Below are 12221 nucleotides of genomic sequence, written 5' to 3'. Positions count from 1 at the left end.
CAGACACAACCTTGTCCCTTTGTTGTATGGACCCTTCATCTTGCCATAGGGTAACATAAACTTTATAATTCACTGCCAAATGGATCTAAACCCTCTCATACTAAGTAGTTATATGATGGTTTGGATACTCTAGCATCACAGATAGTGCTGTGAGAGTTCCTGGATCTGAAGCTGTTGGGTTTGGCCAGACCTGGAACATTCAATTGGTAGAAAGATGCCCAGAAATGCCCAGAAATTAGGCGACATAGATTTCTAGCCTGCACTTAAACTATGACCTTTGACAGGTCATTTTGTTTTACTGCCTGTGGAAAGGGGAAAATAATATCTAACTCAGCCTTTATTTTTTAATCATGGTCTTTGTATAGATTTTTAAGCTTTTTAGAAGAACAGTTGAATGCCTTCAAAGTAGTATCATACTCAGAATTTGTTAAAATAGCATTATGTTGGTACAAATTCAAAAGAATATATTATCAGCATAGTAAGATTGAGAAACAAAGTTCTTAGCAAAATGTCTTTTTTCTTCTAAAGGACCCTCTCTTCCTCTGCATACCTGTATATAATTTTTGTGCATACATGTATGTGCTTGTATGTATATATGTTTAAATATATGTGCTTCTAAAAGTATTGTACCAATTTTTTCAAATGCTGAAAATGATATATTTTTTCTGGGCAAAATTACCATATTATATAAACTTTTGAAGAGATCCTGGGGGTCTGTGTCTTCTTATACTTTGTATTGCTAATCCCATCTGTCGTAGAGCCTTGTATATCACATCCCTAAATATAATATCATAGGGTATAATATTCTTTTTTTTTTCTTTGGTCATGCCACGCGGCTTGTAGGATCTTAGCTCCCCAACCAGGAATTGAACCTGGGCCCTTGGCAGTGAAAGCGTGGAGTCCTAACCACTGGATCACTGGGGAATTCCTGTGGTTATAATATTCTTGATTGAATTAAAGCATTAAGGGCAAGTCTGTACCATATATAAAGTTTGTAAGTATAGGTGATATGGAAAATTTAAACTGGTAAACATCAGTTATATTGAGAGAAAATATATTCTTATTTGGAAAAAAAATTAACAACTTGTGTAACACCCCAAGGTATCTAGAATTATCCAAGTGGGAAGAAACCTTAGATATAAATTAGAATTTGACTTCCTCATAGTTCCTCATATTGTAAGAGACAAAGCTGGGATGGCAACTTAGGTCTTATGATTACCAGTGTGGGGTTTAATTATATCATCATATCTTTAGTAAATCACTTCAATAAGTAATTTTTATGTGGTCAGTGGTAGCTTTATCTTTTTAAAGAAGTGTATTCTATAGACATAGAGAATGGATGTATGGATACGGGGGAGGGGGAAGGGGATGGGATGAATTGGGAGATTGGGATTGATATATATACACTACTATGTATAAAATAGATGACTAATGAGAACCTACTCTATAGCACAGGGAACTCTACTCAGTGCTCTGTGGTGACCTAAATGGGAAGGAAATCCAAAAAAGAGGGGATATATGTATATGTGTAGTTGATTCACTTTGCTGTACAGTAGAAGCTAACACAACATTGTAAAGAACTATACTCCAATAAAAATTAATTTTAAAAAAGTGTATTCTAGAGTTAAAGAGTTGTCTTTGGTAAGAAAACTACCTTTTATGTGGTAAATGCAGGATTTATCATTTAAGGAAATGCATTCTAGAATAAAAACTTCCATGGCATGATCTTAGGACATGTAGGTAGTTTTTCACAGTGGTTTCACATATGTCCTCTCATTTGAGTAACATTTCTGGAAGAGAGTTAATTTAGGGATTATTATTGCTTTTATGGGTAAGGCAGTTGAACACTTAGATTTTAAAACAATCTGGGGAACCAGTCTCAAGCTTGTCTATTATTTTATTAATTGATTTTCCTTAGTGTTTATTGGATATTTAAAATGACGAATTGAAAATGTTAATAAACATTGAGCAAACATTGATATACTTCACTTTTAAAAACAAAAAATGATATTATTATTTTTTATAGACTTAATTTTTTTAGAGCAGGTTTAGATTTACAACAAAATTGAGAGGAAGGTACAGAGTTTCTCATTTACCCATTATCAACATCGTTCACCAGAATTGTCCTTTTTTTTGTTTTTTTCTTAATACCAGGGATGAACCTATATTGACACATCATTATCACCCAAAGTCCATAGTTTACTTTAGGATTCACTCTTGGTGTTTTACATTCTATGGGTTTGGACAAAAGTATAATGACATATCCATCATTATAATATCATACAGAGTATTTTCACTGCTCTGAAATTCCTCTGTGCTCTGCCTATTCCTCCCTCCGTCCACCACAACCCTTGATTTTTTTATCATCTCCGTAATCCCTTCTCGGCCTTTTGGCTAAGATCAGGTATATTGTGTCTGGAATTTTGCCTTTTCTAAGATGTCATATAGTTGGAATCTTATACTATGTAGGCTTTCAGATTGTTTTCTTTCACTTAGTAATATGCATTTAAGCTTCTTTCACGTCTTTTCATGGCTTCATAGTTCATTTGTTTTTAGTGCTGAATAATATTCTGTTGTCTGGATATACCACAGTTTATGTATCCATTTACCTATTGAAGGACATCTTGGTTGTGTCCAAGTTTTGGCAATTATGAACAAAGATTCTATAAACATCTATGCAGGTATTTGTATGGATGTAGTTTTCAACTTCTTTGGTTAAATACCAAGGAGCATAATTGCTGGATTGTATGGTAAGACCATGCTGTGTTTCATAAAGAACCATCAAACTCTCTTTCAAAGTGACTGTACCATTTTGCACTCCCCCCAGCAATGTATGAGAGTTCCTGTCGCTCCACATCTTTGTCAGCATTTGGAGTTGTCAGTATATTGCATTTTGGCCATTTTAATAGGAGTGTAGTGTATACCTCATTGTTTTAACTTGCTTTCCCTGATGCCATGTTATGTGGAACATCTTTTCATGTGCTTATTTGCTATCCGTATACAGGCATACCTTGGAGATATTGTGGGTTCAGTGCCAGACCACTGCAATAAAGTGAATATTGCAATAAAATGAGTCAATAATTTTTTGGTTTCCCAGTGTGCATATAAAGGTTATGTTTACACTGCACTGTAGTCTATTAAGTGTGCAATAGCATTATGTCTAAAAAAAAGTACATACCTTAATTAAAAAATACTCTATTACTAGAAAATGTTAACTATCATCTGACAATGCAGTTGCCACAAACCTTCAGTTAGTAAAAACCACAATATCTGCAAAGTGAAGTAAAGCAGAGCTCAATAAAATGAGGTGTACCTGTGTCTTCTTTGGTGAGTTGTCTGTTAAGGTCTTTGGCCCATTTTTTAAGAGGTTTTTTCCCCCGTATATTTTAGATAACAGTCCTTTATCAGGTGTTTTTTTTCTCTTGACGTCATCTTTAGCAGAGCCGAAATTTTTAATTAAAAAAAAAATCCAGCTTATCAGTGATATCGTTCATGGATCATGCCTTTGGTGTTGTATCTATAAAGTCATCGCCATATCCAAAGTCATACAGTTTTTTTTAAAAAAAATTTATTTATTTTATGTATTTTTGGCTGCGTTGGGTCTTTGTTGCTGTGCGCGGGTTTTCTCTAGTTGCGGTGAGTGGGGGCTTCTCTTCAGGCAGTGCACAGGCCTCTCATTGTGGTGGCTTCTCTTGTTGCGGAGCATGGGGCTCTAGGGACGTGGGCTTCAGTAGTTGTGGCCCACGGGCTTAGTTGCTCCACGGCATGTGGGGATCTTCCTGGACCAAGGCTCGAACCTGTGTCCCCTGCATTGGCAGGTGGATTCTTAACCACTGCGCCACCAGGGAAGCCCCGAGTCATACAGTTTGTATCCTACGTTATACTCAAGGAGTTTCATAGTTTTGCATTTTACATTTAGGCCTGTGAATTAAGTTTGGAGTTAATTTTTTAAGGGTGTAAGGTTCATGTGTAGATTCATTTTTTTCCATGTGGATGTCCAGTTTGTTGAAGAGACTGTTTTTGTTTCATGTGTTGGCTTTGCTCTTTTGTCAAAGATCAGCTGAGTATATTAATGTGGGTCTATTTCTAGGCTATTTTGTTCCATTGGTCTATTCATCTATTCTTTTACCAATACCACACTGTCTTGATTATTGTAGTTTTGTAGTAAATCTTGAAGTCAGGAATCATCAGTTTTCCACCTTTGTTCTTCTCCTTCAACATTATGGTACCTATTCTGGTCTTTTGCCTTTTTTATGTAAACTTTAGAATCAGTTCATTGATGTCCATACAGTAACTTCCTGGCAATTTGATTGGAATTGCATTGAATCTATAGGTCAAGATGGTAAAAACTGACAACTCAAAATATTGAGTCTTCCTTTCCATGAACTCTTTCTGTCCATGAATATGGAATATCTCTCCATTTATTTAATTCTTTTTAGATTTTGTTCATAGGAGTTTTGTAGTTTTTCTCATATTGTACATATTTTGTACAATATCTTGTACATATTTTGTTAGATTTATACTTAAATGTTCAAATTTTTGGGAGCTAACATAAATGGTATTGTGTTTTTAATTTCAAATTGCACTTGTTCATTGTTCGTACGTAGGAAAGCAGTAGACTTTTTGTATATTGTATCCTGCAACTTTGCTATAATCACTTATTAGTTCTAGAAAGTTTTTGGTTGATTCTTTTGGATGTTTAACATAGACAATCATGTCATCTGTAAACAAAGAGAGCTCTGTGTCTTCCTTTCCAATCTGTATATCTTTTTATTTCCTTTTCTTGTCTTACTGCATTAGCAAAGATTTCCAGTATCATGTTGAAAAGGAGTAGTGACAGTAGGAGACAGTGAGAGTAGGAGACAGTCTTGCTTTGTAACTGATTTTAGTTGGAAAACTTTCAGTTTCTCACCATTAAGTATGATGTTAGCTGTAGGTTTTTTTGTATCTAGTCTTTGTCAAGATTTTTAATTGACTTGTTAGCTCTGGAAAAAGAAGAAACAAGCTGATTAAAAATCTTGACAGAGGAATATAAGCAGTTAAATATTCTTGATAGAAGAAAATAAAATCTAAAAATAAGTTGTTCAGAGAGGAAAGAGGGCAAGCACCATTCTGGTTTTTAAAAACAAAAGAAACCCATAAAAATATCTTTGGGAATGGGTAATAACTGAGGATTTGGGCTTTTTCAGCAAATTTTCCTATGTTCTGCAGAATATAAGATTTTGTTTGAAAAAGTTCCTAGCACTCTTGGAGGCAAAAGATTGCCCACATACTGCTCTTTTGGTTGCTCTGCTGCCAGATGAAGTGAACTAGCAATAAGGAACTTTTTCTTCTGTTCTTTTTTTATATGACTAGTTTTCATGTATATAATCTGTAAATACATATATTGTAAGTATGTAGAAAAAGATCTGGCCACGTAAACATGGAACTTAACAGTTGTATGTTACATGTGGCAAGTGAGATGTAGAATAGAATGAAGTAGAACTTTGAGTTTTTTCTCTATATACTTCTATATTTGAGCTTTAAAAAAAGAATTATTTGTTCTTTTAGCAGTTAAAATCAGAAAGGGAAAAGTATGGGACAATAATAAATTATTTTAAAAAACCCTTAATACTGTTGAAATCCTTATGATTTAAGGTAGATTTTTAAAAAGTGGAGATGTAGAACTGACGGTGGTAACAAATTATATGTCTGAGATTACAATATGACTTTTAGAAATATTAAAGTGTTCTATATTACCTTGTTAACTGAATTATTGACTGAGTCTACTCTCCAAGACCTTGAAATATAGAATATTCTATGTAATGGCTCCATGGTTTTGAGCATTTCAGATGGCTCCTTGCCTATAAATATCTTTAGTCAGTGTAGTTCTAAAGTGTGCTCATTTTCAACTTCTCTAGTTGGATTTAATTTCCTCCAACCACAAAGATTAGGCAAAATGTACCGCTCCCAGTCTTCCCAATCCCAAGTGAATTTTCTGGGGTTTTGTTGATCTTGAATAATGACAACTATGATCTCTGTTCTCCCTCTTAGGGACTTTTTGCCTCTATTTTTTGATGGACTTTTTTCCCCCTCTACTTTAAGATAGAAATATGCAAAGGTCAATGTTAGTATTTTACTGATAACTAACCTTAAATATTCTTATTTATCTGTATCATTCTTCTCATTTAGCTTATTCCATAAGTCAACTACATATTTGGAAGAAATCAACTTTTACCTTATTTATTAGAATTTGTCCTTTTTTTTTTTTTTTTTTTTTTGTGATGTGATGTGTTTAGAATAATAATAGGCCAAATTCCTGCCCTCCATTCTAGTGGAGGTTACAGAAAATCAACACATAAATAATTTCAAATAGTGCTAAGAAAGGAGTGATTAGGGTTGGTATGACCCTAACATATGGAGTTGGGCAATATTACAACTGGAGGACTACATACCAAAATGTTTAAATGTTTGAAAGTATGAATCAAGCTACATCTTTAGTGCAGCCTTAGTTCCAACGCTGCATCCTGAGTTCCCAGGAACCTGAGTCTTTAAGACCCACAGGCTAAAGCTGCTACTTTCTTCTGGTCAGCCTTTCCACCTGCTACTCTGATTACTAGCATGGATCTGCTAGGGCAGGGTGGGGCAGGGATGATTGGGTGGTGCCTGGACCCATCTAAAACAGTATATGAACTGATCCTGTCAATTCTCAGGAATCTTAATTCGCAGGAATCTCGTTAACTTTGCCAGCTCCTTTCTTTTCCAACTCAAGACTTCCAGGAAGTTCTAAGTTCTTCCCCAAATTGTACTACCCAAGAAGGGAGGAAAGAAGGGATGGAGGTATTGGGGAAACTTGGCTTCCCTGGGCAATCACTTTGGTGAATTTAGGATAGCCAGGTTTAACTGATTAAAGATTTTATAAGTAGCCACTCTTTCTAGGATTTCTCAGGGCAGAAGCTGTGGTGATTTTCTCCTTTCTCCACATATACTAGGTCACTCTCAGTTCTTTATCCTCTGGCCTGGGGGCCTCCTTCAGGTAGCACCTCTCCCTTTTGAGTAACTGCCGCTTACTTAATTGCTAACTGAACTTTAAAAAACTTCCTTACAGGGCTTCCCTGGTGGCGCAGTTGTTGAGAGTCCGCCTGCCGAAGCAGGGGACACGGGTTTGTGCCCCATTCCGGGAAGATCCCACTTGCCGTGGAGCGGCTAGGCCTGTGAGCCATGACCGCTGAGCCTGTGCTCCGGAGCCTGTGCTCCGCAACGGGAGGCCACAACTGTGAGAGGCCGGCGTACCTCAAAAACAAAACAAAAAAAACTTCCTTACAAAGGCTGAAAGGGGAAAAAAAGTTTTTGTTTTAGTGATTATGATATGCAGGGTTCTCTAAAGTGCAGGCCCCTGCCAGGTCTAAGGGTGATACTGGACTGAGAGTGGAGTTGACCGTAGACTGCTCTTGTATGTGCCTCTTTGACTTCCCCCTGTCCTGCTATCTGAGTCCTCCCAGATCCCAAATCAATTTTTAAAAACTTGTATATTTGTTTAATTTGTAAATCTAAACTGGTAACCCTTGGGACACCTATGTCTGAAGTAGGCTCCAAATGAAAATGAACTTTTTTCCCAAAGGTTTTTAATAAGAGTTTAAGTAGCAATGATTAATTTTCCTGCACCCCTGCAGTCCCCCCCCCATACAAAGAAATACCAAAACAAAGGCAAACTATATACAGAGTTGTTGCTGATTTGAATACTAGCTTAAAAGTTATATTTTTCTCCTTACAGGTGTGAAAGTTGCGTGGATTTACTCTTTGTGAGAGGAGCTGGAAACTGTCCTGAGTGTGGCACTCCACTTAGGAAGAGCAACTTCAGGGTACAACTCTTTGAAGATCCTACTGTTGACAAGGAAGTTGAGATTCGGAAAAAAGTGCTAAAGATGTAAGTGTTAATGTTTGAATGATTCAGTTCACAAAGAGGACTTTAACAATTATTTCTATAATTGATATAATTATTTACTTATAGAAATGTGGACAGTTTGGCAAGTGAATAAGTATAATTTCATCTATGTAATTGTTCAACGTTAAAAAATTTATTAAGGTCTTAGAGAACTCAGTAATATTAATTATCTAATCTTTTATTTTATTTGTCTGCATCAGGTCTTAGTTGAGGCATGCGGGATCTTTTGTTGCGTCCTGCAGGCTCTTCGTTGTGGCGTGCGGGCTTCTCTCTAGTTGTGGCGTCTGGGTTTTCTCTTCTCTAGTTGTGGCATGCAGGCTCCTGAGCGCGTGGGCTCTGTAGTTTGCGGAACGCGGGCTCTCTCTAGATGAGGCGTGCGAGCTCAGTAGTTGTGGCGTGCGGGCTGTCTCACCACATGTGGGATCTTAGTTCCCCGACCAGGGATCGAACTGCCGTCCCCTGCATTGGAAGGCGGATTCTTTACCACTGGACCACCAGGGAAGTCCCTAATTATCTAATCTTTGTTAGAGAAGTGTAAATCTTTTTTATTAAAAAATGTAGGGCTTCCCTGGTGGAGCAGTGGTTGAGAATCTGCCTGCCAATGCAGGGGACATGGGTTCGAGCCCTGGTCTGGGAAGATCCCACATGCCGCGGAACAACTGGGCCTGTGAGCCACAATTACTGAGCCTGTGCGTCTGGAGCTTGTGCTCTGCAACAAGAGAGGCTGCGATAGTGAGAGGCCCGCACACCACGATGAAGAGTGGCCCCCGCTTGCCACAACTAGAGAAAGCCCTCGCACAGAAATGAAGACCCAACACAGCCATAAATAAATTAAAAAAAAAATTTAGATTTTCATTAAAAAAAAAAAAATTAAAAAAAAAATTTTTGGCCACTCCATGCGGCTTGCAGGATCTCAGTTCCCTACCGGGGATGGAACCCGGACCACAGCAGTGAAAGCCCAGAATCCTAACTACTAGGCCATCGGGGAACTCCCAGAGAAGAGTAAATCCTCCAAATTGCTGGCTTCACAATTTATTTGCTTTATTTATTCTTTAATTTAATTAGTAAATATATACTGAGTACCTACTCTGTTCAAACAGTGTTATACATATTAGGCCCTCGAAAGGCTTACAGTACAGTAGCTTGGATAGCATAGACATAGACAGTAAAACAGGCAAACAAAACAAATATGTGATTATACATTGAGAAAAATGCTATGAAGTTAGAGACTGAATGTTGTTGTGAGTCAGTGATGTAAGGTGAGGCCTGAGGAGGTAACATTTAAGTTGAGATTGAAAGCTATTAGAGAAAAATCAGCATTAGCTACAATTTATTTTGATAGATCTCTCTGTGTGTACATAAATATTTCTAATATTCTTTTTCATTTATGATTTAGTTTTTTACTCTTTGTTAATAGTTTTGGATTTCATTTTATCTGTACTTTTGTTATAAGCCACTTTATTGTTTTTTATTTATTTATTTTTTTGTTCTTTTTTTAAAAACATCTTTATTGGAGTATAATTGCTTTACAATGGTATGTTAAATTTTATTGTTTTTTAGGTTTAAAGAATTAATATCTATCTATGTAGGTGGTCTGCATTTCAACCTTGGTCACCAATATTTTAGCGGCATCTTTCTAGGTACTTTACTAGATAAAGTGTTACTTTATCAATACCCCAAGCTACTCTTTTAGTTTTGGATTGCTTATGGGAGATAGTCTCTCTTAGATTCTTATCTTTTTCATTAAGCCCTCTTGTTTCCTAATTCTTCACAGGCACACTTATAATATTTATAGATTTTCTTGATCTAGCATCCTTTAGACTGGAACTGTCATGAAAAACAGGCAGGTGTCTTTTTATTTATTTATTTTTTAGAGAAACATTTTATTTGTTTATTTTATTTTTAAAAATTTATTTATTTATTTATTTATTTATTTATTTATTTTTGGCTGTGTTGGGTCTTTGTTGCTGCACTTGGGCTTCCTCTAGTTGCGGCGAGTGGGGATTACTCTTCTTTGTGGTGCACGGGCTTCTCATTGCAGTGGCTTCCCTTGTTGTGGAGCATGGGCTCGTGGGCTCAGTAGTTGTGGTGCATGGGCTCAGTTGCTCCGCGGCATGTGGGATCTTCCTGGAGCAGGGATTGAACCCGTGTCCCCTGAACTGGCAGGTGGATTCTTAACCACTGTGCCACCAGGGAAGTCCCAGGAAGGTGTCTTTTTAATTAATTTTAGCTTTCTGGAAATTAGTGACTCTATTTATTAGAAGTAAACAATATCATAATTCCAATGATAGACCTTGTTTAAGCTCATTTCCCATTTCTTCAGTGTCCTAATTTCTTTATTTTTCCCTTAAGTCTTAGGATTTTACATGTTGTACCATTCTCTCCTGATTCTACTCCTTCTCTGTAGTCATAAGAATTTAAGAACAACATTCTTGCTGTAGTTACAAACCTGGTGTCAAGAAAACTGTTTTACGCCGTAAGCAGTGTTTTTTTATGTATCATGTGTGAATTAGTAAGAACAAACAAACCAGTTTGTTAATATTGAAAGCAAATGATATGGAATATAGTCATTTTTTTCTTCTCTTAAAGATACAATAAAAGGGAAGAAGACTTTCCTAGCCTAAGAGAATATAATGATTTCCTGGAAGAAGTGGAAGAAATTGGTATGTTTTTAATGCTTGTACTTTTGGTGTGCTAACCTGTGTGCTTTTATCTTTTAGATGCCTACGAGAACATCTCATATAAAAGTCTCTGACAGGTTTTGTTGTGGTAGCTGATGTTTACCTAATTATTTTGCATTGCACTTAAAGGACAAACTTAAGTAATAAATGTTTTGTCTTAGGAAAAATATGACGAATAAAGGTACTACTGCTTTATAGCTGGGAAGGAAGGCTGTATGTGTATATATCATCTATACGTTGATGATATATTAGAGTAAACAAGAAAAACATATTCAGTTTTTTAAGAAATAGGATTTCCATGAACTGTATCCATGGTGACTAAAGCCATATGTTGTTTATCATCATTTATGCTTCTGTGCATGCAGTAATTTGAAAATACTTTGAAGCAGTTGACTGTTGAAGTGGCATTCTATTATTCAATGTTATTCTAGAATCTGAAGTTAGAGTAATCTTAGTGCTTATTCTTTCTATTGTGATTAGTCAAAAAGAAGCTTTCATCAAAAGAAAGTATTGTTTCTGTTTTTTTTAATAAGACTTCACAGATGTTAAAAAGTCTGAATTTGTTATACATCAATTAAAATAATTAATGTTGTTTTTTAAAAACTTGCCATAATATTACTCACCATAGGTTTGGAAATAATACAAAAATTAGAGATTATGAAAATTAGAACAAGACTAAGAGAATTAAACAGTTATCTTTTTATTCTTCTCTCAAACCTGATAGCAAAGCTATACTCACATTATTTTGTATTTAAAATATGATTATAATAAAATTTATCATTCTTTAAAATATTTATATATGGTAAATATTTAGAAAATTCAAATTCCTGAGGAATGGAGTATTCTAGTTCCTTTAATTTCTTTATTAACTAAGAAAAACCCAGAAAATCTGTTGTTTCACCTGTTACTGAAACTTTTCTAAAATATCTAAGTTCATTTATTATATCATAGCAAGTAGCATGTACAGACATAATTTAGGCTTTTTCTGGGATCTTTTAGTGCCTTGGAGCCATTGCTTTTTTATTCTAACTGTATTCATTGTACTTTGTATGTAGTCTTAGCAACCATGAATGGCTATGAACTTTAGCTGAAAAGATGGTAGAGTTGGGAGTGCTAAGACAAAGTAGAAAAGTTAGGATATAGACTGAGAAGATAAACTGAAAACAAATCTGCAAGAATGGGCAAGTGTGCAGGTATGTAGAAATCTGACTAAGATATTTGGTTTAGGACAGGCAGTTGGACACCAAGCAGGAAGACACTCAGTTTACATTTATTCTGAAGGCCGTGTTGTTATTCAAAAGTCTGGTCAGGCGATAAAGGGAAAGGAGATTATAGATGTCACAGAGCAAGTTGAATACATGGTCACAAGTCCAAGCAAGCAGGTAGGATAATTAAAAGAAACTGATGGACCAAGAAGGTGGGGAAGATGGGATCTTGATTCTGGAACAAGGTTTTAGTTGAGCCGTGATTTTAAGAAATACATGTTTTGGGGCTTCCCTGGTGGCGCAGTGGTTGCGCGTCCACCTGCCGATGCAGGGGAACCGGGTTCGCGCCCAGTTATGGGAGGATCCCACATGCCGCGGAGCGGCTGGGCCCGTGGGCCATGGCCGCTGGGC

The 12221-nt window shown here is 36.3% G+C and overlaps 1 protein-coding gene across 9 annotated transcripts in view; it reads left to right on the top strand.

Annotated features, from left to right (window-relative positions):
• The window catches only part of MNAT1 (MNAT1 component of CDK activating kinase), a 223416-nt gene that overhangs the window by 37537 nt on the left and 173658 nt on the right, over positions 1–12221 (top strand). For all 9 annotated transcript variants that reach the window (XM_055088512.1, XM_024133048.3, XM_055088511.1 and 6 more), the window contains exons 2-3: positions 7754–7906; positions 10514–10587. In XM_055088512.1, coding sequence (XP_054944487.1) covers positions 7754–7906; positions 10514–10587 — 227 coding nt within the window. The remainder of the gene's footprint in view (positions 1–7753; positions 7907–10513; positions 10588–12221) is intronic.

This window comes from Physeter macrocephalus, chromosome 11, assembly GCF_002837175.3.
Source record: "Physeter macrocephalus isolate SW-GA chromosome 11, ASM283717v5, whole genome shotgun sequence".
NCBI lineage: Eukaryota > Metazoa > Chordata > Mammalia > Artiodactyla > Physeteridae > Physeter > Physeter macrocephalus.
Note: the sequence above shows the minus strand (reverse complement) of the source record. Positions and strands in the feature narration are given on the sequence as shown.